This window comes from Halichoerus grypus, chromosome 1 (genome assembly GCF_964656455.1).
Source record: "Halichoerus grypus chromosome 1, mHalGry1.hap1.1, whole genome shotgun sequence".
Classification (NCBI taxonomy): domain Eukaryota; kingdom Metazoa; phylum Chordata; class Mammalia; order Carnivora; family Phocidae; genus Halichoerus; species Halichoerus grypus.
Genome location: NC_135712.1, coordinates 148,765,894 through 148,792,524, shown reverse-complemented (window position 1 = coordinate 148,792,524; position 26,631 = coordinate 148,765,894). Strand labels below are relative to the sequence as shown.

The 26,631-nt window shown below is 50.3% G+C and overlaps 1 protein-coding gene across 3 annotated transcripts in view; it reads left to right on the top strand.

Annotated features, from left to right (window-relative positions):
- Positions 1–26,631, top strand: part of ITGA9 (integrin subunit alpha 9) — a 331,177-nt gene that overhangs the window by 296,357 nt on the left and 8,189 nt on the right. For 2 of the 3 annotated variants that reach the window (XM_036094208.2, XM_036094211.2), the window contains 2 exons: positions 2,694–2,795; positions 18,314–18,433. In XM_036094208.2, the coding sequence (XP_035950101.1) occupies positions 2,694–2,795; positions 18,314–18,433 (222 nt within the window). The remainder of the gene's footprint in view (positions 1–2,693; positions 2,796–18,313; positions 18,434–26,631) is intronic. The other variant, XM_036094209.2, reaches the window with a different exon arrangement.

Sequence of the window (26,631 nt, the reverse complement as noted above, 5' to 3'; positions counted from 1 at the left end):
CCAACAAGATGCTTTAAAAATAATCACTTGTGAAGATAAAATAAAATATGCCTGTTAGCCGCAGAGATTCTATTTATTTTCCTCTGGAAGAACTAAATGTGTTCAGTATAAACCTGAATGAATATCTTTAGAAAAGTCATTCCAATGTTAGTTTTTAAATTAGGCGTGGCAGTAGCATGCTGACCTGAGAAGTCCCAGGCATGGGGGATGCAAGATGTTCTGCCCACTTTCCATCTGTAGCTGGCCCAGCCCCCCCACACCCAGGCAGAGCTGTGCGCAGTTCCGTTCTGTCTGGCTTCCTTTGCAGGGAGATCAGTTTGGGGTGCGTTGGGCTCTCACAGCAGTGACTCCCTGTTGTGCTTCTCCCTTAAAAAAGGACAGCTTTGGGAAAGGAGCAGGCAGAGAGGAGCCAGAGCCCCAGTGGCCGCCCTGGGATTCCAGGAAGGGGGTCTGGAAGGCCCGCATCACAGGAAGTGCCTTCCGGCATGGGTCCCCAGGATCCTGTAATCCTACCTGTCCTATTCATCTTCTTGACAGATGGCCCTGGTGACAGTTTTATTCCCCACGCCACACTCATCACTGTCACTAGAGCCCTGATTATGGCGCCGAGGGCAGGAAGCCACTGATTCCTCTTTCACCCTTAACCCAGGTGTAGGCTGCTTGCACTTCAGTCATCTGTCCTTAATTTAACCGCAAGGCCTGAGGCCTTTCTTGCACACAGCGCTGCGGCCTGCTCCTTGGCTTCCCTCTCTCCCAGTGCTCCGTGGTGACCCTTTGCCAAGGGCCGTGTCCCACTGCCTGCTGTTCCCAAGGGCCGTCCAGCCCAGTCTGCACCCCAAGAGACAGCTGTGGGGTGTCCTCTGTAGGTGTTAGAGGCTCATTCTCCCTGAAAGTGCCCTTTCTGCAGAAACCAGAAATTCCGGGTGCAGAGGAAAGCCTAAAATGAGGCCGACCTGGAACCAGATGGGGCCCCAGCTGCTCCCAGGGCTTGAAATGCGGAATGTCAGACCCCGGAGCCGGCCACGACCTCCCTTGGGGAGTGAGCGCTAGCTGGCTCCCGGAGCCTCTGGTCTCCCTAAGGATATGGAGCTGCTCCAGCCTTGTGGTTTGCCTGGGCCTGCAGTTGTGTTTATTTTCCTTTGACCTCAAGGTCCGGCCCCAGACCAGGGAATTTGAGGTCTTATTGTTTTGATCTTAACAAGTTTTCATTTGAAATGTAGGGTCTGACTTTGTAAATTAGCAGAGGATTCCGATTTCTCTGAAAGTGTTCTTCGGCAGCTGCCGGGGGCCTGTCGCGCGGCAGGCCCCTCATCTGCTCGGCCTTTAGCTCTGCTGGTTACCGTCGTCGTCATTGCTATTGTTGTAGGGACATCCAAGATGACGACGATCCAAGATTGCCAACACAGTATATCCTGACACATAAAACCACAAATCTGCAAAACCATTAAATTGGTAAAAGCTTATTTGCCTACACAGTTATTTAGTGCTTAATGAGAGCTCACTGGCACAGTCCGTTTGAGCGACAAGCTTCCCTGAAGCATTCAAAATTGGGTTTATTGCTGTTTTAAAAGAGAGCAATAATCAGTGCATAGCTTCCAGGTAAAGTACACAAAGTGGCATCCCCGTGTGTCCTCCCAGGAAGCCCTTTGTGGTTTCTCCGGCAGAGAGGGGCAGAGGGCTCCCTCAGAACTGTTTTCTAGGAGAGGATACACCCCCAAATACCACTTCCATTAGTCACTGGGGCACAGCTGGCTTGTGATGTGCACCTCCTGTGTGGCAGGCCGGCTGAGGAGATGTGGCTGGGTGTGCCAGGCAACACCTTGTCGGCAGAGCCCCAGCCGCCCCCACAGGTGGGCTGCCCAGTGCTCCAGTGTCCCCGCCAGAAGCCGGGTTGCTCCTCCATCCAGGGTCAGTGCAGCACCGTCTGGACCACGGGCTCAAGCTTCTGACCCTTCCCTGAGCCATAGTTTTGCTCTGTCTTTTTCCAAATTCCTCCTCCGTCCCTGCCTGGGAGCCATTTTCTCATTATCTAAATCTGAGCCCCCACCAAGGCTGGCAAATGCCTCTGGCCGGTGGGCTCTTCCTGAGTCTTAGATGAGCCCACACCCACCCCAGGCTCCTTGCTCTTCGGCCCATCACCTCTAAGCCAGATGTTTCCCTTTCTCACCCCTCCATCCGGTCCCCTCTCTCCACGTTAGAGGGGTTGACCGCCAGGCAGCCTCATTTAAGGGTCGAGAAAGAGTTAAAAGTAACTCATGTGAAGGGTTTGAGGGTTGTGGTCAGAGCAGGAAGATGCTTGAGAAATAGAAATCAGATGCCTTCTACGGAATGCCAGGCTTGGATTTGTTGTACACAATTAAACAGCTTTATTTATTTTCTACTCTTTGTGAATATGTCGGTATCAATATCCAAATATGTGGCTCTTACCACTTGGAAACCACAGCACAGACTTGCATGTATTGATGATTGGCAAAACTTCATCCACCATGGCATGAGAGAATTCTCGAGAGAGACACTGGAAAGCTCTGCTTTATGTGGGGGCCAGGGATGGGGAGGTATCTAGTTCAGTGATAACATGTTGGTCTGGCCCACGTGGAATCTTGGAATTTAGTTCTTCCCGCTACCTGAAGGCCCAGACATTGTCACTAAAAAAAAAAAAAAAAATCTGTCACTGAGTTGTGTTTCCTCCACAGGACAGTTCATCTGTCATCCAGTTTATGACCCGCGCGAAGGTCAAGGTGGACTCTGCCCTGAGGGTGGTGGAGATAGCCAATGGGAACCCAGAAGAGATAATGGTGAGTCAGCCACCCCTAGAAGAGCCCTCCTCGGAGGGTGAGGGAATCTGGGTGGCGTGCTGCTAGAATTTGAGGGTAAAGACGGTCTCTGAGCCAAGATGTCAGCTTTGTGGTAGACCCAAGACCAGGCCTGCCTTGGCTTCCAGGCCCCCATGGAGAACTTCTGCGGTCTACTCTTGTGATAGCATTGTTCTTTACCGTGCCATCATTATGTGAATGCTCCCTGCTATGACCGGCCAAAGGAAAAATAGTCTGGAAGTACCCTGATAGGGCTTGGATTTCCACTCTGAAAGCCAAGACTATTTTTATCTTTCTCAGACCTTTCCCTGAAACCTCATCTGCCTCCCCAATCACATTGCTCCATGGATAAACACTGCGCATTTTAAAAACAAGTTGTTTGAATAACTTTAAAGAGGTCACATCCAAATTTCCAAGCCCTAGGACCTTCCTTCATTCTCTATGCCCTTGTCCTCTATAAAGCGCAGTTAGGAAGCAGGCCTCAGAGACAAAGGCGGGCACAGCAGCCGGGAGGCTTGGACGTGGGGGTGTGGGAGCAGCTGGAGGAGAAGTTGTGGCCTTGGGATTTTACTGCCCTTTACTGGTTTTCAGGGGTAGGGAGGGGAGGCGCATCACTGACACCCACACTCAGATCCTAGGCAGGTAGAAAGGGGACACGGAAGCCTTTGAACTGGTTTTGCTGCTGACCTAGGCAGTGATGCTACCTGTTTGTACCCCTTCCCTGGAATTCACCTTCCCTCGGGGGACTCTTGGAAGAGTCCATGTTGCTGTGACAAATTTACCGATGTGATAAATTCATAGAGATTATGTACCTACAAAGAAAAGGTGGTTAACTTATTTCCCATCGACAATGGAAACACCACACATCTAAAGGTTAGGATGGGGAGCAGACCAAAGCCCACTCTTATAAGACCCTAAAAGAATAAATCTCTGGAGACCACCACGAAACCTCAGTCCTGCTCCTGTGTGTGGTGAACAAGAGACAAGAACATCGGCTGGTCCGGAATGAATGTGGGTCTGTGAAGCGGAGAGGGATGTTAGAGCCACACCAGGACCTGGGCTCAGTGCGGGGAAGGACCGTCAGATGCAGAGCTTGACTCCTCTGTTCATGCTGAGGAATTGGCCAGCTGCTAATTTTAATAACAGAAACCGAACAGAATGACAAGGAAAAGCACTGGCATCTCTCACCCTCGAGGGTGAGTCTTTCTGGCAGGTCAGATATTTGGAGCCGGCTCTTGCCTTTCCCTCCCTGCCTTATGGCCATTGCACTGCTCATTCAGACCCTCACCTGGGAAGTGAAGGAGACTGTGATCCATCACTCACTGTCATAGCTCTGGTTAAAAAGTTTTCTAGAATGCAATCCATGTCCAACGGAGAGGTTTGGAATGTTTGGGTAGACCACAGTGTTCCCACTTCAGAGCTAGTGGATGTAAATTAGCAGGTTTTCTACAGGTGGAATTACTTGTGTAGATAAAAAAAAAAATCCCCGGGCACATTGCCTTCGATGAGAACACTGAACTGTGGGATCCAGGAAGACATTGCTTAACATCCCATTGTCAGCTTCTGAGTCATCTGTATGCCCCCAAAATACCACTTGCATTAATTACTGTTCCTTTTTGAGCACTATGGTGATATTTTCATGATCAAGAGTTCTTTGGAAGAAGCTCTCGTTTCCACTGATTTTTCTTTAGCACTCAGCCATCAGAATCCTACAATGTACCCTTTTCCCTCCTTTCCGGGACTTTGCCTTTTCAACCCATGAGCTAAGATGAAGTCCTACAATCTGTTCTCAACTTTCCTGGCAGGGAAAAAAAAATCTTTTCTGAGTAGGAAGGTTTGCTTTTTTAGAACAAACACGTTCTTCCCTGCGTGAGTCTTCTGAATGTCTGGCTCTCTGTCAATTATCTGTTGGAGGGGAAATTTCCATGGAGGATAGCCACCAAATTTAAACCAAGCAAAATTTCACAAGATTTTAGGTTGGGTACCAAATTTTGAGGGCCTTGGAATGAACAGGAAGTGTACTTGGAGCTGGGATGGAGCAGGGTGTGGGTGAGAAGAGGAAACGACCCAATTTGTAACCACCTACTGTGGACACAGTGGTAAATTTCATCAACAGGGACATCAACTGATTTTCCTGTGACCTTTGGGATCTTTTGTTTTGATGCTATGGTCTGAGTAGTGCTTGACAAAACATTTGGGTGAATAACTAGAAATATGTAATAGATTCTTGAAGCGTTTGCCCTGGGAGTACTTTTCCAGGTCGGGTGTTAGCATTTGTCCAAGACCAACCACACCAAGCGTACCTGGCTGTATGCAGATCCACACCTGAGGGTTCTAGGCAAGACTGGTGGGCGGGCATTCCGTACCGCTTTCCAGGTGCCAAGAGTATACTGAATTTCCTCTTCTTATTCAATCCAGTCCTTCTTCCTTTTCAGGGAGAGTGGCCAACAACTAAGGCTAAAAACTCCCCCAGGGCCGACCAAGAATCTGGAGAATGGGCTTTGTGACTTCGAGCGACCCCTCCCACCCCACCCCCCATCGAGCTACCTTCTCAGGCTGGATGAGAAACTTGTAGGAATTACATAGCAAATCTATTTTCTTGATATTTTCAAATAGCAGAAAATGTGACACACACATAAATCCCCAGATGAATAAGTCATTGCCATGTGGAGTGGGTACCAGCCTGAGATCTTAGGAGTGAGCAGGAGGGACTATGCTGTCCCTTTTCCGCAGAATCAGAATGGGTCCAAAGGCTGTCTGGTGGCTCTCAGAATCACCAGGAATGCTGAGAACCAGACAGGATAGGAGAGGAGTCAAGAAGCCTGAGGAACCAGGACCCCAGGCTCAGTCCGATCACAGGAAGAGCCTGGCGTAGTGCCCTGGATGCAACCGTTGCTGCTTGGCTTCTCTCCACCTCTTGCTCTGAGTCAGGCAGGAGCCTCTCCCTGGCTGAGGTTAGGTCCCTGTCGCCAGGAGACCACACCCCAGGGAAAGCAGATCACAGGCACTTCGGCCTACCATTGCCCTGAGACACACACAGGGGAGGATTCCCCAGCACTAGAAGGGGGTGGGGGGGTCATAATGGGACTGCTAAAAAGTGACAAATGTCCCCTCCCATGTGCTTCTCGAATCCAGAGGGTCAGTATTGGGCCAGCTAACCCCTGGCTCTTCTTAGGGCGCCCATCTGAGCCAGAGTCCTTGTTCGATCATTTAGACCACTTTGTTGGGTGTGAGAGAATGTGAAAATCTTTGTCCAAAGATGGTTAAGGAGTGTTCGTGCTCTTTTGCTTTTTTTTTTTTTTTTTTTTTTTTTAAAGAACTAATGTGCTTGAATGTGTGCCATTTCCTTGCTAATTTGACAGGGCAAATGTTGGGGGCCCTTCACCTTCTGCCATGGTGCATGGGAACCATATGTCCACTTTGGCATTCACCTTCCTCACGCAGCCCACTGCCATCAGCACCCCTCCTGCAGATGGGAAGATGGGTCAGAATTTTAACGCGTGCCCCTTGTTAAACCAGAGATTCCCTTGTGCCCCCACCCCCCGGGTTAGAACCGATAAGCCTCTTCCCCCAGTGAACGAAGGGCCTCTGACACTTGGGAAGAAGAAATGACTTGCCCAAGACCTCACAGTGACTGAGCCAAAAACAGTGCCCAGGACCCTTGACTCCCAGCCGGGTGCTCCTTCCCCCTCCCCGCTGCAGCCTGCCAGTCCCACGGGAAGGCGCTGAGCCTGTGGTGGTGAAGGAGCCTGGGCGAATGCAAAGTATCCAGTAGGGAAAGGAAATTGTTGACTCGTTTTAAAGTATCTCTTTTAAAACGGCCCAGGTGGCCTTGGAGCCCGGCCAGCTCCTTCAGACTGGACTTTGATGTCCTCCCCCCAGAGGGGGCTTTCCCTTCTCGGCCTAATCAGACCCCAGAAGGAAGCCTCAGGACCACAGCCATGCTTTCACTTCTAAGGAAACCTGCCCTGTCAAGCACTCATTGCTCAGGACAGCAATTTTCTCTGAAGCCATTTCAGTTCAGTTCCCAGGCTTGGCCCTTTCAAGAAGTCAGTCCTCTGTGGAGACAGAGCACCGCATCTCCCCTTGGGATTCAGAAAAGCCCGGATTCAAATCCATCTCCCTCACATCCTAGCTGTGTGACTCTGGGTGCCAGGTAGGCTCTGCGAGCCTCAGTTTCCCCACCCATAACACGGGAAAGCTGCTTTCTACTTGCTAGAGATTTCTGCCTTTGTTCTGCACCCTACCATTGCCCCCCCAACCAAAGACACAAGCCAGGGCATCTCAACCAGAGGGGCATCACCCAACATGGTAAACAGAAGTGACTCCAAAAGGTGCCACTTGTGGTCCTTTTGTTGGACTGCTTCCTGACGCAAGCTCCACAGTTTTTACAGTCACCTAGTAGTTTGCAACTTGTGCTTTACCATTTGTGTGGCCAGTTACAGTTAAAATTATGTTCCACGTGGCAAGAGAGGTTTTCCCCCTTGCACCTCAAGTTACATTGAAATGTAGGATGCAGAAGAGGGTCATTGGAAGGTCACCACCATCCCCATCCTCTGCCATCATCCGAAGGTGGTCCTCCCCCTCCCCCACCATCCCCACAAGCGAGAATTCACTTATAACCATAAGGAATTGAGTAGTATGACAGCACAGTTTGCCAGAACGTGAGTCCTACTTCCTAATAGTCACCGTTTGCCTATTTACTTGATGAATACTTATTGGGGGCTTGCTAAGAGCGAGGTGTTGTACTAGGCGCTAGGGGTTCAATGGGGAACAAAATAAACATGGTCCCTGCACTCCCAGAGCTGACTGAGAGGAGAACAGATGGTAAACAGGGAAGCAAAGAGAATTTCATTTCAAACTGAGGTGAGTTCTATGGGACTAACCTGCTTTCTATTAAAGGGGGGTCAGAGAATCTTTCTCCAAGGACATTGAGGCCTAGAAAGTGAGAAGGAATTCGCTGGCCAAGGATGGGGAGAAGCGCCCCAGTTTGCTGGGAGAGCTGCTTAAAGACACGAACGGCCCGCCGTTTTCACAGTTCAAAGACCAGTGTGGCAAGAGCCCGGGGAACAGTGAAGATGTCCGTGGGGGGCCATGTAGGCAGGGCCATGCCATGTCACACCAGGGGGCAGTAGTGAAGGGAAGCCCCTGAGAGCTTCTGTTTGAAGCAGGGAATGGCATGATCCAGTACACAGTTGACCCTTGAACAACGCAGGGGTCAGGGGCACCGACCCCTGTGGCAGTCAGAAATCCACATATAACCTTTGTCTCTCCAAAAACGTAATGACTAATAGCCTACTATTGACCGGAAGCCTTACCGATAACACGAACAGTCAATTAACACGTATGCGGTATATTATCTGTATTACGTGCTATATTCTCACAACAAAGTAAGCTAGAGAAAAGTAAATGTTGTTAAGAGAATCATAAGGGAGAGAAAATATATTTACAGCACTGTACTGTATTTATCGAGAAAAAGAATCCGCATATAAGTGGACCCGCATAGTTCGAACCTGTGTGGTTCAAGGGTCAACTGTAGATTCTTTAAAAATCATAGGCTGCTGTGGGGTTAGTGGATCGTAAGAAGGAAAGGTGGACATAAGAAGGCTAGTTAGAAGCTTGCAACAGTTACATGGCAAGAGGTGATGGTGGCAGAGGAGATGGACAGGTAGATTTCTGTCAGTAAAGACGTGGCAATTTGTGCAGGTCCCATGTAGGGAATGCCTGTCCAAACGGGTTGGGAGGGATCAAATGGCATCTTGATGCAAAGCCCCTTGCCTGGTGCGTCCACATGGGTGGTTCAGTTAATAGTGGCTCTCACTGCAGAAGGCGATAGCCAAGGACAGGATGAACCACATAAAGAATAAGCCTCTCCTTTTGCCAAATCCTCAAGAGTCTCAGTCAGTTTATCCTAAACCAGGGATCTCTGGTTATCATCATGACTATCATCATCGTTGTTATTTTTGTAAACAACAGAACCCACTCCTAAATTGAAATATGCTCTGGTGGAATCAGGGCTGGGGGACCTCAAATTCCCCCAGTTTTTTAATCTCCATTTCCTTTTTTTTAAAATATATTGTTTATTTGAGAAAGAGCGAGAGAGAGAGAGCACGAGCAGGGGGAGGGGTAGAAGGAGAGGAGAAGCAGACTCCTCTGAGCAGGGAGCTTGATGCAAGACTCAATCCCAGGACCCTGGGATCATGACCTGAGCCGAAGGCAGATGCTTAACAACTGAGCCACCCAGGTGCCCCTTTCTGTCCATTTCCCTTGGTGGCCTCTGTACCCCCTCACTGAACCCCTAGACTCTAGAGAGTTCTGCCATGAAAGATTGTATTTTAGGACAAGGCTGCTGTCTGGTCCATCAAATTCTTTCACTAGACATGAGTTGAACCCCCAATGTGTGAACAAGAACCATTTTTTACCCTCCAAACTTCCACAGTGCACATGCACACACACACACACACACACACACGTGCGCACGTGCATGCACATGGGTGCACACAGAGCCGTGCACACAGCACGGTGTGGTTATGTGCTGAGAGTGCCTTGCTGAAGAGGTGAGGACAGGCTGTACAAAAGGAGGCATGACCCTGAATAAGCCCTGAAGGAGTTTTCCAAGTGCCAGGGGAAAGGGCAGGCACACCACAGGAAGTCACACGGATCCTAGGCTAGACTCTCAAGAAGCGAACTTGAGACGAGCATGTGAGCCCAGGAAAGAAGTGAGATGACGGGATAGGGAAGACAAAGGAGAGAAGGAAGGATGAGGCTCAGCCTGATTCTGTGGGGAACTCTGGAATACACGTAAGACCCCAGAGTTTGTCCACCTTGAAGTGAGGAAGCTGGGCTTTCAGACCTGTTTGTCATTGGCTGGGGGCTGCCCCAGGAGGAAGCTCCAAGGGCCTTTGCTCTCTCCCAGCGTAGCCTAGGGGAAGTGGCCTCTAAATCCTGCCATCCACTGGGATGTCGCATTGTGCTTAATGACTTCGTTGTTTCAGATCCGCACGTGTCTGTTCAATTCCTATGATGTGCCCAGCATTTGATGTGATTAGCTCTGGTGACCTTCCGAACTAGGCGTCTTTACTCTCATTTCCTGTTGGAGAGACTGAGGCTCCAGGAGGTGAAAAGACCTTCCAAGCTGAGGTGCCACTGCTTGTCGGTCGAAGAGCAGCACTGGCTGCTGGCTCGGCCTGTTGGCAAGTCCTGAGTCTTCCTTAATCCCGTGCTCCTCTGCCCTGGGCTGGCCCGTGGCCTTGCGCCCACACACAATGAGAACACTGTTCTCAGCAGGTGGTAGGGATCACGGTCATGGGTGGTAAGCAGCTGGCCCTTGGTCTTTAAGAGCGACCCTTGGCTCCGGTGGCCTGAGAAGCACGTCATGTGCAGACTTAAGGGTCTGTTGATTCTGGAGCTCTTCCTGCTGTGGTCTGGGCCCTCACCAGATGCACAGCTTCTCATCAAGATAGTCTGGAGATAAATGAGCTGTCCTCCCCTCCTCCCTTTAAAGAGCGGTCGCGAGGATTACACGAAGCAGTGGATATAAAACCTCTCAACGTAGGGTCTGAAACTCAGTAAGTTCCCAACAAATGTGACCCATTATTAACAACAAAGAAATTAGCACCAACCCAGCTCATTCCGCCCGCAAATCCGAACAGAGCAAGGCTTCTCTGAACCCCGGCACCTGGCGGCCACAGCGGGTTTGACATCTCTGCGTGTCCCAGCATAAACATACAGCATCAATCTCGCCAGATGCGCAGTTTATTTTCTATTCCTTGATGTTGTCTCCATAGGTCTCCCTGCTCCCCAGCTTCCCGCAGGCTGTGTTCTGAGAGTAGTTTAAGACATGGTTCTGCCGAGAACATTTCTTCCAGTCCCGACAGCCCTTTCTCCATCCTCCCTCCCCCACCCCTCACTGGTGTAATCAGAAGCAGGTGGAAATGTCATTTCTTTGTCCCAGATGTTCTTCCCTTTCCACTTTTTATTGTACTCGAATTCCTTTTCTGTGAGACGGGGGTGAGGTTGACTGCAGAAAGCAGCTTGCCATTGCAATTGACCTTCAGCCGACCTGGGTCTGAGGCTGACCCTCCCTCTGGGGCGTGTTGACGGCACTGTCTCAGCACTGGAAGCCCTCATCCAGCAGAGGCTGGGCCAGGTACACCCCACCGTGGTCATGTCCTCAGGCCTTACAGAGACCCGAGCATCACCAGCTAGGACATGAGGCCTATTTGCAGTGGTGGGCACGTAAAAGTTTCCAGAAACACAGAAGTGAATTGAGCACTCTCGTTTGGCTTGCCTGTTGCCTCAGCCTGGAAGTTGGCTCCCAGTGGTCCCCGGACACCAGCTTGCCAGCCTCAGGTGCATGAAACTTTACCACAGGGGGTGGGACGCCCAGTATCTGGGCCGGCTGTTGCCCAGCCTGATGTCTCTCCTCCTCAAAGCCTCTGTGGAGACAAACCCACAAGCTCCTCCTTCTCCTCTGTATTCTTTTTTTTTTTTTTAAGATTTTATTTATTTATTTATTTATTTATTTGAGAGAGTAAGAAACAGCATGAGAGGGGAGAGGGTCAGAGGGAGAAGCAGGCTCCCCGCTGAGCCAGGAGCCCGATGCGGGACTCAATCCCAGGACTCCGGGATCATGACCTGAGCTGAAGGCCATTGCCCAGCCAACTGGGCCACCCAGGCGCCCTCCTCTGTATTCTTAGTTAACACCCAGCACATAAGCTCTCCAGCTTCAGTCCATGGCCGTGCCATCATCCATCCCTTCTATGTTCAGAACATCTGCCTCCCCGTCTCTCAGCCTCCTGTCAGCCTCCACCACCAGACTCTCCCTCGTCCTCACTCTCTTTCCCTTTCTCCTACCCTCTTCCCTACCGGAAGCATATACCTCCCGGCACCACTTCCCCTGCAACCTTGCTCCCCAGGCTGTTTGTTCCTTGAACCTGCCATGGGAAGTTCTCCCTTCTAATCTATAGTCGTTTCTCAGCTAAGTGCTCCTGGCACACTGTGGACCATGTCCCTCCCCTGGTCAAAACCCTGCATCACAATCCCATTCCTCTTAAGATAAGGCATATGATTCTTAACACAGCCTCCAGCCCTTCCTATCTCTCTAGCTGCATTTTGAACATCTTCCTTTGGCTTCTTGTTCATTCTGTTTGCCCCAACCCCGCTGTCTGCTGGCTCTGTCTTACCCCTACCAAGCACATGCCTGCCACAGGGGTTTTGCACACACTCTCCTTCTCCTTAGAATGCTGTTCCCTCCCCCCCTTTTGACTCATCACCCTAAGCTCAAGCAGTTCCCTCAGGAACTCTTTCTGACTGCTATGCCTATCTCAGAGTCTTTTATAACCATAAACCTCTCCCTCGGGGTACCTGCCAAAATTATGATTTCACATTTATGTGTCTAACTGGTCATATTCTCTAAGAGCTAGAAGCTTTGTGAGAGCCAGGACCACCTGCTTGATTCATCACGGGACCCCCACAGTGCCCAGCACTTAGCAGTTGCTACATAGACCTTTGTTAGATGGATGGATGGATGGATGAAAGGATAGACAGACGGATGGGATGGATGGACAGATGGTTGGATGGACAGACGGGTGGGTGGGCAGATGGATGGATGAATGGCCAGAACTCCCTGCAAAGAAATCACATTTGCAAATATATTTTTGAGATAGAGAGACAGGAAGCACACTCAGAGACTCCAGCTTTGAACCCCAGCCTCTCTTGTTGCAGACTGAATCATAGTCATGCTTCATCTCGTGCTATAGCCAAGAGGACACTGAATTTATTAATGTGTGCATTCATGAATCACATCATGAATCACGATCCTGGTTTAGGCGACAGGAGGACATACATTTGAAACCTTATTCTATAAGAATTCACAGGGTGCTGGAGTCCATCAACAGGGAGATACATCATTACCTGACAGAGCGAGAAGGACTTAAGGCCAGGACTGCCAAGTGCTTAGCTGTGGTTTTAAAACTAAATGTTGTGGAGCCAAGGGTTCCCTTGAGCCGGTTCAGGGCCTGCCGGGGCTGGGGTAAGGAGGGACAGGTTTGGGAAGGGGGGCTGAGCAGGCTGGGCTCTGGCTGCCTACCTTCTTAACAACCAGAGAACCTCCACGTTTTTCTGTTTGGGACACTGGGATACCATAGTAGTTCTCCTCTGCTAAAAGAGGTGCTGTTTCCAAAAGCTCAGCGAATGAATGACTAATTCTGCCAAAAAGAGAGGGGTAGGTCAGGCTTCTTGGAACAGGAGATGTTGGAGCAGAGTTTCTCTTTCTCAATTTTTTTTTTTTAACTTGGCTTTAAAATGCTCAGTTAAGAAAAAATTTTAATAACTAAAAGGTAGAAAAAAGAAAAAAATGCCCATAATATCAAAAAGCACCTGTGTACTTTTGAAACTTCCTACCATTTTTCTGCAAAGCTGATGTCTTCTAGATATTAAATTGATGTTCTCATTTTTTCACTTAATGTTGTAATATTTATCATTTTTCCCATGTTATTATCATGTTTTCAAAAGTATTTAAAACATGGAAATCAGGCAAAAAGATGGTTGCATGTCCTTCCGATGGTAGGCTGGAACATTCCCTAGCTTCTTTCGACTCAAAGTATGGACAAGCGGTATTAGCACCACCAAGGAGCTAATTTGAAATGTGCAATCTCGGGCCCCAACCCAGACTTGTAACCAGGTGCATGTGAATCTTGGACACTTTGAAATCTGAGAAAAGGTTTAGCAGGCCTGCCTAACTCTCTAGGGCCTGGATTCTGTGAAGTTACAAGTTGATGGTAGAAGACTGATCAGTTATAAATTATGCCTTTTGCCAGTAAAGGTGAAAATGATTTCTCTGGCAGAAAATAAAATCCCAAAGGTTGTAGTTCAGCGCCCTATGGGGTTTTACCCAGTCTTGTATCTGATTTACAGATCCTTCTTTGAACTAGTTTCACCATCCTGCTGATCCCCCTCAACAATGAATTAAATACATCTTTAACATGTGTTCACTCTGTATTTGTCGGAGAGGCATGTCTTCAGCTTTTTGAAAATTGTGCTTTGACAGCCAGATTTATTATCATCCTTTTTAACTGCGCTATGGGATTCCACTTTGTGATCGACCATAATTATCTCTTACTTATCTGTTGCCCTCTTGTTAGGCCTTGAGGAAATCTCATTCTGTACCAGTATAAATAATTGTACAGTGAACATCTTTGAAGACAAAAGTTTTTCTATATTTTATGTTTCTTCACCTTTGAGTAAATTTTCAAGTACAGAATTAATGGAACAAAGGGCATGCAAATTTTTAAGATGAGCAATATTGGAGTTTGCCGAGTGGACAAGAATGGAAGGGCATTCCAGGTGGCCAGAGCGTGGGCCTCACGGGCAAGATGACACAGACTGGCTAGAATGTGAATGGCTGCCCTGTGAGGGGCTGGCAAGGTAGGAAAGAGACCAGACGTAAAGAGCCCGGGACCCTGGATGGTGTATTCACATCCAGAGTGTAGGCAGAGAAGCAACAGAAGACCTGCATTTAGAAAGACACTCCTAACAGCAGGGGGGCCTCCCCAGGGCTCCTGAAATGGTGGCGTGAGAGCCGACCAGGCCTGACCTGGGGCAGAGACCGGGGATGGAAACAAGAAGACAGAAAAGATACATGGAAAGGTCCAGGGGCTTGACCAGGGTCACCAGCTCCTCAGTGGTGGAGACAAGGGCTCACGGTCACTGCTTTTTGACTCCCCCCTGGAGTCCAGCAGCTGTGCCTTCCTTTGGAGTCTTATTCAAGATGTGACTTCTTAAAACTGCAGGACGCTCTTGATTTTCTCCCCCAAATGGGCTTATTAGAGTCTTGACATGCAGGGACCAGCTCTGCCAAAGCACAAGAAGGGGAACAGCATCACTAAAAATAAGAAAGGATTAAACACACATTCCGGGGAAGTGACAGGGCATTCTTGTGGAATTTGTTAGACTAAACTGCAGTGGATACTCTTGACTGTGTCCGTATCCACAAAACCAGAGCTCCGGCGTAGCTTTGCGGGGATGCAGATTTCGAACAGCAAGGGGACAGCAGGGTTCCCGAGAAGCCACTGGGGCTCTCGAAGGAGGTGGACTATGGCCAGCCCGCCCTGAGCTCACAGCCTGCCTCAGCAACTCACTGTCAAGGAGGCTTCGCAGCCTCGTGTTACCTGACCAAGCACCGGGCCCCTTCACAACACTGTCTGATTTTCCCTTTAGACCCCTCCCCCGCCATTTCACAAAGGGGGAAACTGAGAGCAGTACCTTGGTTCCCTAAAGTCGTACCTGTGGCCACAGTGCCTCAAGGTTCATCTGTACAAGACACCATGAGAGATTCTGAATGTGGGAGGTGATTCAGTCCACAGCTTTTTTAGGGGCAAGAACCCAAAGGCACGCATCTGTCTTTAAAGACAGGAATCTCTAGTCTGATCCAGATACAAAATAGTGGGCATATGATGAGAGACTTCAGAACCCCTTTCTGGGCCACTACCTCCCACCTCCCTTCAGGACTGCTCCATGTCGGAAAACCACTCTTGGTGACAGCCCCTAAAGGGAGAGGATGGATAAATAGACTGTGGTGTGTTCACACCGCGCAGTTCTGTACAGCAAGGAGCATAAACATGCTACAACGTGGATGAGTCCCCCAAACACGATGTTGAAAGAAGCCAGACGCAAGGGACCCCTGGGTGGCTCAGTCGGCTAAGCGTCTGCCTTCGGCTCAGGTCATGGTCCCGGGGTCCTGGGATCGAGTCCCGCATCGGGGTCCTGCTCAGCAGGGGAGTCTGCTCCTCCCCCTGCCTCTGCTCCTCCCGCTGTTCATGCTTTCACAAGCGTTCGTTCTTTCTCTCTCTCTCTCAAATAAATAAATAAAATCTTAAAAAAAAAAAAAAAAAAAGCCAGACATAGGAGTTTACACTGTGCCGTGGACATACTGAGGACAAAATTAGGTGCAGCTAATCTAGGCCCTGAGCAGTCAGATATACTGAGGACAAAATTAGGTGCAGCTAATCTAGGCCCTGAGCAGTCAGGCTAGTGGTTACCCTTGACGCAGGAGAGGGGTGTAAAGGGGGCGTCTCGGGGTCTGGACGTGTTCTGTTTCTTACTCTGGGTGCGGATCACACATGTGCATTTAACATGCAGTATATAAGAATTTGGTGAGCTGTGCACTTGTGTTATGTTCACTTTTCTGTATGCATCTTAGACATCAATAAATGGTTTTTAAAAAATAAAGAGTCGCCAAGCATGCACGACCTCAAAAATATCTTCCTGCCAGCACTGATGGAAAAATTGCCTTCTGTTTGTCAAGGTTGGGCTCTGCCAGGTGTTAGGCTCGGGGCTCTGTGCACATTGTCCCCTTGAATTCTCTCGGGAGGTGCTGTTTTACCCCTAGTTTGCAGATGAGAGAAATGCGGCTCAGAGAGGGAAAGTACCTTGCCCAAGGTCACACAGCCAGTGAGTATGTGCCACAAGGTGGCCTCCTTTCCATTCCCAGGATGACTACTGTGTTTGGAGGCAGTTTTCTTTCACTTGTCCCCGTGCAGGAAGGGATGGTCTCTGCTCTGCCTGGTCTTCCTTGAGATAATGTTCTGGATCCAGGGTCTGTAGGTGTGACTGTGGCAGCTCATCTGCCTCCTGAATGACCATCCACCCCTCCCCCAGCGCACACCTCCCCTCCTACCGCAGCTGTGGGGATGGACACAGGGAGATGGAGATGCTCGTATTTGCCTTCCTTATCACCAGGGCACAGACAACAAATGATCCATTGAACCAACCGGTAGTCTTTAAGAAGAGCCGCCTTCAGCTGGGCGCTCTGCGGTGTCATGTTGACAAGCTCAGATTTTTGGGGTCTGGGGGTTGGCTAGACCTGAGTTCAAATCCTGACTCTGTACTTAAGTGACATGGCCCAGAGCAAAAGGCTCTCCTCTCTGGGCCTCGATGGTCCCCCTCTGTGAAGTGAATGTTGAAGCCCTCACTGGGTGGCTGCGTGAACCTGGACAGGAGATTGTAAGAAAAGCACCGACGACCGCTTGGGAAGAATTAGAGAGCTGGGAGCCAGGCCCTAAAAGGGGACATAAACAGTGCTGGTCACTGTAAGTCAGTACTGTGCCCCATCACCCCGTGTGGCTTGCGGGGGGGGGTGGACTCCCGGGATAAGCGAGGCTTCCCGGCAGAGGCAGAGCCTCAGCTAGCCTCCAGCATCCAGCTGGGTTTAGATAGGCTTTCCCCAAGGAGGGGATGACCCAGCTTGACAAAGACCTGGGGGTGGGCCAGCCGGGCAGCCAGGGGAGACGATGACTACCCAGTGCTGGGATTTTCGTCTCTTTTGCAGCAAGCTTGAGTGGGCAGGGGATGGTAGGGAAGGTTACCGGGCAGCAAGGACACAATGGATGCTTTGAATTCTACAAAACCAAACTCCACCGTGGCCAGTGAGGCTAAAGCAGAGCCAAAGGGTACAATTAGTGTTAATACATGTTAAGCAGTTGGTTCTCTGGCAGGAGGGTGGGGGGCCCTGACCCGTCTGCCAGTTTCCTCAGTGTAAATACTCGCACACGGCAGGGCATCTGGGTGGCTCAGTCGTTAAGCGTCTGCCTTCAGCTCAGGTCATGGTCCCAGGGTCCTGGGATCCAGCCCCGCATCGGGCTCTCTGCTCTGCAGGAGGCCTGCTTCTCCCTCTCCCACTCCCTCTGCTTGTGTTCCCTCTCTCACTGTGTCTCTCTCTGTCAAATAAATAAAAAATAAATTTTAAAAATCTTAAAAAAATAAATACTCGCACACGGCCCATTTCAGGCCACCACTGCAGTGTCGTCACTAGATGTGGGGCGAGGAAGAGAAGCACCCAGTTGGCTCTTGCAGGCTGATGGCCGGTTCTGGCACACCGCTGAGTTTCCATAAAACTTGGGGAAACTTGCCTCACTGTGGCGTGGGCTGGGATTGCATATGGCTCCCGTGGAAACCCAGAGCCCAGCACTTCAGGAGTGAGGGCCTACTGTGTGCGAGGCCATGAGACCCGAGACAGATGGTGTCCCGGCCCTGGTGGAGCGACAGTCTGTCAGGCAGTTGGCACTGATCAAATGATTGCACTAAGCTACAGGTGAGGTGCGCATTGGGCAAGAGCACAGTCGTACATGGAGGGCATGCTCACGTCCTTCGTTGCAAAACCCTAATAAAAGGGAGACTGTCGTTGCCTGAATCAAGAACGGAGTGCGTCCTCTGAGACCTTTACCACACTTATGTTCACTTCATGATACTGAAGTCAGGCTTGTTGTTGTGACAACCCTTGCAAGAACTGGGGCTTGGATTTCAAGTGCCTTTTCCAATCCCAGTGAAAAATCCATCAGTCTACAAGCAGAAAGGCACTGAACCAAAATCCAGTCTTTGGTCACAACAGTCTGGACACATCTATAGTTCCCTCCAGACGTCAAGCCCAGGCCTGGCTCTGTCATGCTCTGGGTACTTCTGTTTGACAATTGTCCCCCACCCCCTTCTGCTTTGCCTCCTAGGTGGTCTTCGAAGCCTTGCACAATCTGGAGCCCCGGGGCTATGTGGTGGGGTGGATCATTGCCATAAGTTTGCTGGTGGGAGTCCTCATCTTCCTGCTGCTGGCTGTACTGCTCTGGAAGGTGAGTGTGGCGATCGATCGCGGGGCCCCATGGAGCCCCCACACGTGGATGCCCAGCCCTCTGCCTCACCAGAGGGAGAGCTCTTGGAAGAAGTTTCCTGTTAGAACATCCCACACGGTGCAGGTACAGTGGGAGGGAGGGCAGTATCCCCTGCAGGCTCGGATGGAATCTTGGCCCCTCTTGAGGCCATTCACACCCGAGCGCTGGACCTTTAGATGGAGAACAGACATCTCAGCCCCGCTCTGTTCTTACCTTCTCGCTGGTCCTAACAGGAGGGTGGGAGGGTGGGAGCCTGACTCCACGACAGAAGCCTGGGGAGGAACAGCGGCGCTTGGGGTGGTTCACCATTTACTTGGGAAAAAAACACACACACACACACACACAAGCAAAGGGACTGCAGGACAGTTCTTTGTTCTCTACCCATGTGGAATACGAAAAGGGTTTCTGCCCCCGAAGACTCGGGTACCTCAGCTGAGCTAAAGTCTGGAGTTCTGCCTGGGGAGCTGTGGGGTCCGTTCTCCCAAGCCTTGTAGGTGAGCCAAGAGATAGATTTGCCCTGCCTCCTTCCCCAGGGCACACCTGCCCATCCTTCTTGCCTCCTGTCACTTTCTCAAGGAGAAGGGGGGTGTCCTCACCCCAAGTCCGAAATGGTTTCTTTGCCTCACACTCTCAGAGATCTGGAGTCCCTCTGCTTCAGTGTCCCTATATTCATTAGTAACAACCTCAGGATCATTATCTAACGAAGGTGCGTCTCTTCCGCTGCACAGTAGCATTCCAGGTGAGGGGAGCCCGTGGCTGTCCTTGTGTCTCCAGCTGCTAGAATAGCACCAGGGACCACAGCTGGGGCTTGCTGCCACCAAAACCTTGCTTTTCCACGGTTCCTTCTGGGTTTCAGATGCAGGTGGAAACGGCCTCTTACATCATAATGGACGGATGCTTTAGATTCAAATCATTAGCTGCTTTGGGATTACAAAATAATTTGTATTCATCCATCAGACATTGTAACAAGTCAGTGAGAAACAAAAAAAAAAGGTTGTAAAGCACTCAGGAGTCCACATCCCAGAATAACCGTGATGAACAGTGTTGTCTCTTCTTGACCTTCCTTGCTGCATAAAGATGTTGAGCAAGCACACTCATGGCATCTACTTATGTTTGACTAGGATGCTGAATTTTCCAGTAATGTACTCGATATATTTTGAGGTACAAGACCTCTAAAGTCAAAACTGTGGGTTCGAAAAAAATAATAATAAATATACTTTTATCCGAGAAGTCTAGAAGCAGGAAAAACTGTTTTTATTACACATTTTTCAGACTCACAATTGGACTCATTGCTTTAAATTTAGAGCTACGTCACGTGAAAAAGTGTCTGGAGGTTTCATGAAAAATATATTGAGCACATGACTTAAAGATAAGTTTATCTTATGTTCCCATGCTTTTCAGACATTCCATGTACTCTTTTTCAGCCTGTTCTTCCCCGAACACAGTTCTCTGAACTTCTTTCCATGTCTTTGAAAACCCCCTTCCAGCACAGTCATGAGGCTGCAGTGTCTGCCCTCGCTCGTCCAGCCCCAGGACACGGGAATTTAGGTGGTTCCTTGTTTCACACCTCCTTTAACAGTGCCACAGTGACTATCCTAAGAGCTAAATATTTGCACAAATCCTTCATTATGTGCTTAAGATGAAACCCTAGAAATGGAATTACTGAGTCAAAGGAAACACACACTTGAAGCCTTTTATTATATACTGCAAATTGCCTCTAGAGAGGTTATACCAATTCACCCTCCCACAAGCACTGTATCAAAAGTGTCCATTTTCCTATATATTTGCCAAGAGTGGATATTACCTTTTTAAAAAAAAAAAAAATCTGCCGATTTGTCATTTGTTAAATCTGCGTGGCCAGATAGGTGCTCAACTGCCCCCTCTCTCCTCCAACTCCTTCCTGCCCGGACCGCCTCTGGTCTGTGGGTGGAGAACAAAGCCAGCTCAGTGTTTGGGATCTTAGAAGACAGAAAGGGCTTTGGTTGGGGGCGGGGGGGGGTTGTATTTCTTCCTTCTGCCTTTGTCTGGGCTCTTCAAATGAGAGGAAGTCCTCCAAGGCTGGGTGCGTAAGACCAGACAGGGACACAGAGTGGGGAGTGTGGTGGCCAAGCCCCATTCCAGCTCATGACGAGAACGCCGTCCTTCTGGCCACCGACCTTGGCTCTGCCACTCAGGGGTGTGTCCCAATGCTGTGTACACACTCTTCCCTCCTCCCACCTGCCACCTGCTTAGTTTTGCTTCTGTTGTGTTTATTTAAAGAGTGCAATTGCAGGAGATGGCTGTCATGGGGTAGCCAGGACCCTGATGTCACCCAGCTATATGGGATCCAAAGAGCCAGGACCTGAGAAGGCAGACACCACCCTCTGCCACAGACTGGGAGAGAGGGCAGAGTCATGGCAGTCAATCAGTGGCATTAGCCCCACGCAAGGTCTTGCCATTACCAATGAGGCTGGAAGAGAATGGTCTAAAACAGCTTTACGGAAGTAGTTGAATGATGCCATGGGGCTCAAAACTACTTTGCTCATCATCCAAAAGCAGTATTTCGTTTCAGCTCACATGTGTTGACCACTTGCTCTGAACCAAACACTGGGTAGGTACCTGGATACAGCGATGATTGTGACTCCTCCCTGCCCTTGAACACTTCACCATGTAGCACGCAGACCTATAAGTATAATAGTGGGTGATGAGTGTGCACAAGCTTCTCTGGAAACTGAGAAGAAGGTACCGTTAATCCCCCACCCCAAGGGGCAATGTCTAAAGGCCATAGAGTACCATGTGGGAGGAGAGCGCAGCGCTTTGCAGGCTGACGGCTGCGCACTAGAACCTGGCTCTCGCACTCCCCAGCTGTGCGGCTTGGGAGCATTGTCCCCTCTGACCCTCAGTTTCCTCCTCGGTAAAACAGAGACCCTAACCTCTAGCTTGAGCTATAGAAAAGACGCAGGCAAAATGCTTAGCACTGAGCTTATAACACATTGAAGCACCTGAGAAAAGTCAGAGGACATTTCACAAATGAGGTGTCATTCAAGTCTGACCTTGGATGTGGTATGAGTTTTCCAGGCGGGGAAGGGCAGGTGGATATTCCCTCCAGAAGGAAGAGAAGGTGAGAAAGTAAGCAGCATTGTGGCGAGGTGTGTCATGGGAGGGCAGCGTGGGGGGTCTGGAGGCAGAGCAGTGGCATGGCCAGATCTGTTTCAGGAGACAGGTCTGGGGACAGAATGAGGGCGAGGGCAGTCGCCATGATGGAGGGGAGGAGAGCAAATTAGAGCAGGCAGGACTTGGTGGCCGGTGGGACTGAGGAGGTCGGAAGGAAGCAAAGTAGCAGTCCCTCGCTGTTTTTAGCTTAGACGATGGATGGTTTCCCTTAGCTGGAGTAAGGAAGCAGATTTGAAATTATTTTGGAAAAAGAGCTGCTTGGTATGAGGCATTCTGAGTGTGGGGTGCCTATAGGAGACTAGACTGGGCTTGAGTCACTCCCAGTCCCTCTCACCTAGCAGGGGGAAGGTCAGCAGAAGGACATTCCTGTCACCTCACTGGTCTGGCCAGCTTTCCCTTCAGTTTCCAGGGCTGAACATACTTATCTCAGGCGTCACCAAGGCCCTTTCTTCCAGTTGCAAAAACAAACAAACAAAAACAGAAATCCACTCACAGCCACTTAAGCAAGAAAGAGAATTCTAAGAATGCAAGGGTACACATAGACCCCAAAGGAAACAGGTACATGCAGACCCACAAAGCACCCAGAAACCAAGTGAGACCCCTTCTTCCCATCGCTCCCCTCGTCCCACACTGCCCTCCACCCCTCCTGAGAAGTATATCTCTGACTTCTAGCCCCAGCCACGGACTGATCAGCCACCTCTCATTCCCAGTTCTGCAAGTCTGGGGGAGAGAACGTCCACCCCTGTGGCTGGAGGCAGGGTGTCGGGCCGAATCTCATAAAAGAAGGAAATTAGGCAGCTACCCCAAAGGCATTCACTGCAACAAGGTTTCACGGCTGGTGGTGGTGCTGTTGCCCACATTGTGGGCTTTACATTGTACCATGGAACCACTGCTGCGTAACAAACTGCCCCCAAGTTGAGTGGCTCTCAACAGCCATTACATTATATCTTACGAGCGTATGGGTCAGAAATCCAGGAAGGGTTTAGCTGGGTGATTCTTCTGCTCCCCGTGACATTGAGTGGGGTCACTCGGTGGCATTTACCTGGTGGCTGGCCTGCTCTGAGGAATTCAATTCACTCACATTTGCTGGCACTTGGTGAGGATGGCTGGGAGGCCGGAGTCAGCTGAGCCCCCCTCTCTCCCCATGTAGATCAGACCTCCCCAGGGAGGAGCCTCTCTTCTTACGTGGTGGCTTCGGCCCCAAAAGAGCATGGTAGAAGCTGCTGGTTCTCTTAAAGCCTGGCCCAGAACTGGCATTTCACCATACTCTGTTGGTCAAAGCAGTCACATGCCAGCCCAGATGCAAGGGAAGGGAAATAGACCCCACATCTCAATAGGAAGAGTGGCAAAGGGTTTGTGGCCACCTTTCATCTGCCACCTTCATGATGTTCAGAAATATGGGCAGACTCTTAATCTTTTCTTTGAAAGTCACCATTGTTTTAAAGTATTTGAAACCTCATCTCTTCCATAGTGTCATAGATAAAATCACAATTGAGCTCCTTTAGGGAAAGGGAATAAAAGTAAATCTTGGTGCAACATTCATGACTGCACGCAGCCTTCAGAGTGGGTAATCTCTTCAGGCAAAGCTGCAAGGCAGGAAGGAGGTTGGCAGAGGGAGTTTCTTCAAGAAAAACCTCTTCCTTCTTAAATGGCTAAGTATGATGACTTTGGAGGAGGTTGAAAATGGCAAGCGAAATGTAGGATTATTTTGAAGACCTACATATTCCCAAACTTCACCTACAGACCCCCTATCCACTGTGATTCCTGGGTCTACAATCTAAGAATGATGCCTTCTGCGTAGTGAATAGAGACCTAATAGCATATTGACAGTCTAGTGCATAGAAGTCTGTTGATTAGTTGGACTAAGGCCAGCCTAATAGTTAACTTCCATGGGAGGTCTTCATGGTTCGGGCTTGTTGCCATGGTTCATATGTAATTCCCTCCCTCCCATCAAGGGGAAAGCCACGGAGTGGCACCCAGTTGCCACTGCTGGCCAGGACCAGCTTCACGAGGGCCTTTGAAGACAAGTGAGCACCGTTCAAGTCCTCTGCCTTTATGGAGCCACATCTCCTGAAGGTCCCTTGAGAGTAGCCCCTGACCTTGCTTCCTTGGTTGCTTGCTGTTGCCTTGAGCTGATGAGCCAGAAATGGTTGTTCCCCAGGATGTGCCACGTAGACACGGATCGTAGCGTGGTGCTGAAAACGGAACCGAGCACGTGGCCGTGCTGATGCGTTCTCTGTGCCGCCCAGGCCGGTGGGTCAGCACGCTGTACATTTGAAGGATGGCTAGCGCCTTCATTCGGCAGACAGCATTGGGTCCCTACTGGGTGACAGGCTCTGGGTAGAGGGACATGGTCAACCAAAGAGCCCTTATTCAGCCTGGAAGACCTCTGGGAAATGCGGTTAAGTGACCAGACATGGTGGCCGAGCCAAGTACATACACCCGGAGAGGTGAGCAGGACGTGGCCGGCTGAAGGGGCTGAGCCACCATCTCCTGAGCCCTCCTGCACGTCACTGTGGTGCTAACGTGCCTGTCATCCGCCGATCGTCTACAATAGAAACCCCTTACAGGTCTGCGGATGCCTTTTCCAGAGCGGGACCCCAGGCTCCCTGCCTACTGCTCAGCTTCCCTCTCTGCCTCTGCCTCTGGGCAGACCCCAGGGCCTTCTCGAAGGTCCGCCGGCTCACATCCCAGGCACTCTCAGGCTTGGCGGCAGCAGGCCCTGGCTCGGGCACAAAATCCACAACCAGGGCCCCCGAGCTAACCAGACCCTTCTTCAAATACTGAAATGGGTCCTAATCAGCTTTCCCAAAGCTGGGATGTTAGCAGACCCTGGGAGCCGTAATTTAAACTTTCTGTGTGAGGATTACAGTAGCCTGCCAAACCACCACGCAGGAAGAAAACTTTGAAATGTGAAACTCTTTTAAGGGAGAACAATCCAGATGAGTTCCCCTCTCCTTGCCTTTAGCTCCTGACGGGGTTTGAAGCTGCCTGGGCCCTGGGCCTCAGACCTCTTCACGACAATCCTAAAGGCCTGTTTATAGAAGAAAGTGCAGTTGTCCAGAGGTACGGCAGGGCTCACAACCTTGTGTGGGACTCACACATTGAGAAGTGCCTTCAGGTCCTGAAGGCAGCCTCTGAGTCAAGTGGCAAGAGAGTGAAGATGTGGGGATGTTCTTCCTTTAGAAGAAAAAGCCTCATTTAGGGCCCCCAGCTTCTTTGTCCCTCCCCCCTCCCTCCCTCCCGCCCTTGGGCAGTTTGCCTAAATGCCGAGGAACCTTTTCCCTCCCTCCTCTTTGCCCCTTTTGCAAGCTGAGATGCCTTGAGGCAAAGGGAAGTGACCAGGCCCTCCCAAAAAGGCTGGGACCCCCTGGCTCTTTCCTTTCCCAAGCAGTGAGGAGGTAGGCCTTGGCAGGAAAGGGTGGCCTTGAACCCTCCACAGGGCCTATTCCAAGAGCCTGCTGCTTTAAAGCTGGCTTTGGGTTCATGGTTTTTATTTGAGAGCAGCGTTACTTGACCTCAAGCAGAAACACTTAGGAAAATAAATCTGTAAAATGGCTCAGAGAATGTGTAAGGTTTGGCAGCCCCTCCAGGGGTCACTGGGTTATCACCTTCCCTCCAACCAGACTGTGGGAACCCATCCTTGCTTCTCCTCCAGAGAAAGAAGACACAGATACATGGATGTGTGCGTCCACACACGCACAAACGTCCTTCACACCGTATCAATTAAAACCATGTGCCAGAGACCCTCGGTGGGGACTTATTTATGCTCAGAAGTAAATACTGGGCTGATGTTGCACTGTTGACGTCTCAAGACAGAGACATGCTGTGTAAATACTCAAGTAACTGAAGAGACCCATAAACATGAGGCCGCGAGTTAGTCCAAAGAAGGAGTGTGTCCGAGGTCCTTGGAATCTCTGCCCGAGAGGCCACCCAAGGGCCAGGAAGGCGGGGGTGGGGATCTCAGAGGAGGCAGACGCCGTGGACTTGTGCAGCTAGTCCCTCACTCACCCCGAAATGGGCGGGGAGGGTAGAGGCTGGGGCAGACCCCAGAGTTTGGTCAGGCCTTCTTTCTTCCTAGGCCTCAAGCCTCCCACAACACCTCCCTAATGAGGGCCCTTCAGAGGAAATCTCCTGTTTCCCTAGTTATTTTCTGGCAGGTTTCTGATGCAAGTTTACACCAGAAAGTTGTGTAAGTCAGTCAGGAGGGCTCAGGCAGCTGCCCTGTGGGGCTGCAGGCTCCTGTCAGGCCCGGCGCAGACACAAGAAGCCAGAAAGCACACTCTGCTGCCTCTGTCTGCCGCTGAGCAGAGCTTGGCTTGAGTCTCTCCTCCTCTGGGGTTTCCATGAATGTTTCCTCCACTACAGACAGAACACGTATAAACAGAGCCTTTTGCCCTTCAAGTGGCAAGGCAAGCCGTGGAAGGTTCCAGAAAAAGTGCAGGACAGCATTGACTCCACTGGATCGGCACTGAGTGTGGGGCTGCTGAGGGTCCAGCTTACTGAACTCATGACCGATCATTCCCAGTGGGCTCAGCTGGCAGCAAAAACAGGTGTGCCCAGCACGTCTCAAAGGTTTTCCCCGAAGTAACCGTGAGGACTAACGGGAGTGAGAGCGTGTGCCGGAGAGAGGGGAGGACCTGCCGCATGGGGGAAATGTCTTTGAAGTCTCCGTTTATCCTTGTTTTCAGAATTGTAGGACTCTTTATGTTTTACGATCTACCCATATTTTAATATAAAAATGGAAAATTCAGTTTACCCAAAATTTCCAAAAAACTCTTGGAAAACAGTTGCAGCCCAAGTTTTCTTTGGGGACCAACATAAAAAGCTGTCATTGTGTTTCAGCTGAGGTCTAAGAATGCCTTCGGTCTCTGGAGCACAGCCAGAAAATGACCTTCCTGGTGGTGTAGGAGGGAGGTGGTCGGAGCGGGAGTAGTAATCAGGACTCTGGGCTCCCTCTGCCACATCTCTCCCGAGTACTGGGCAGGCCTGGTGTGACACAGTTG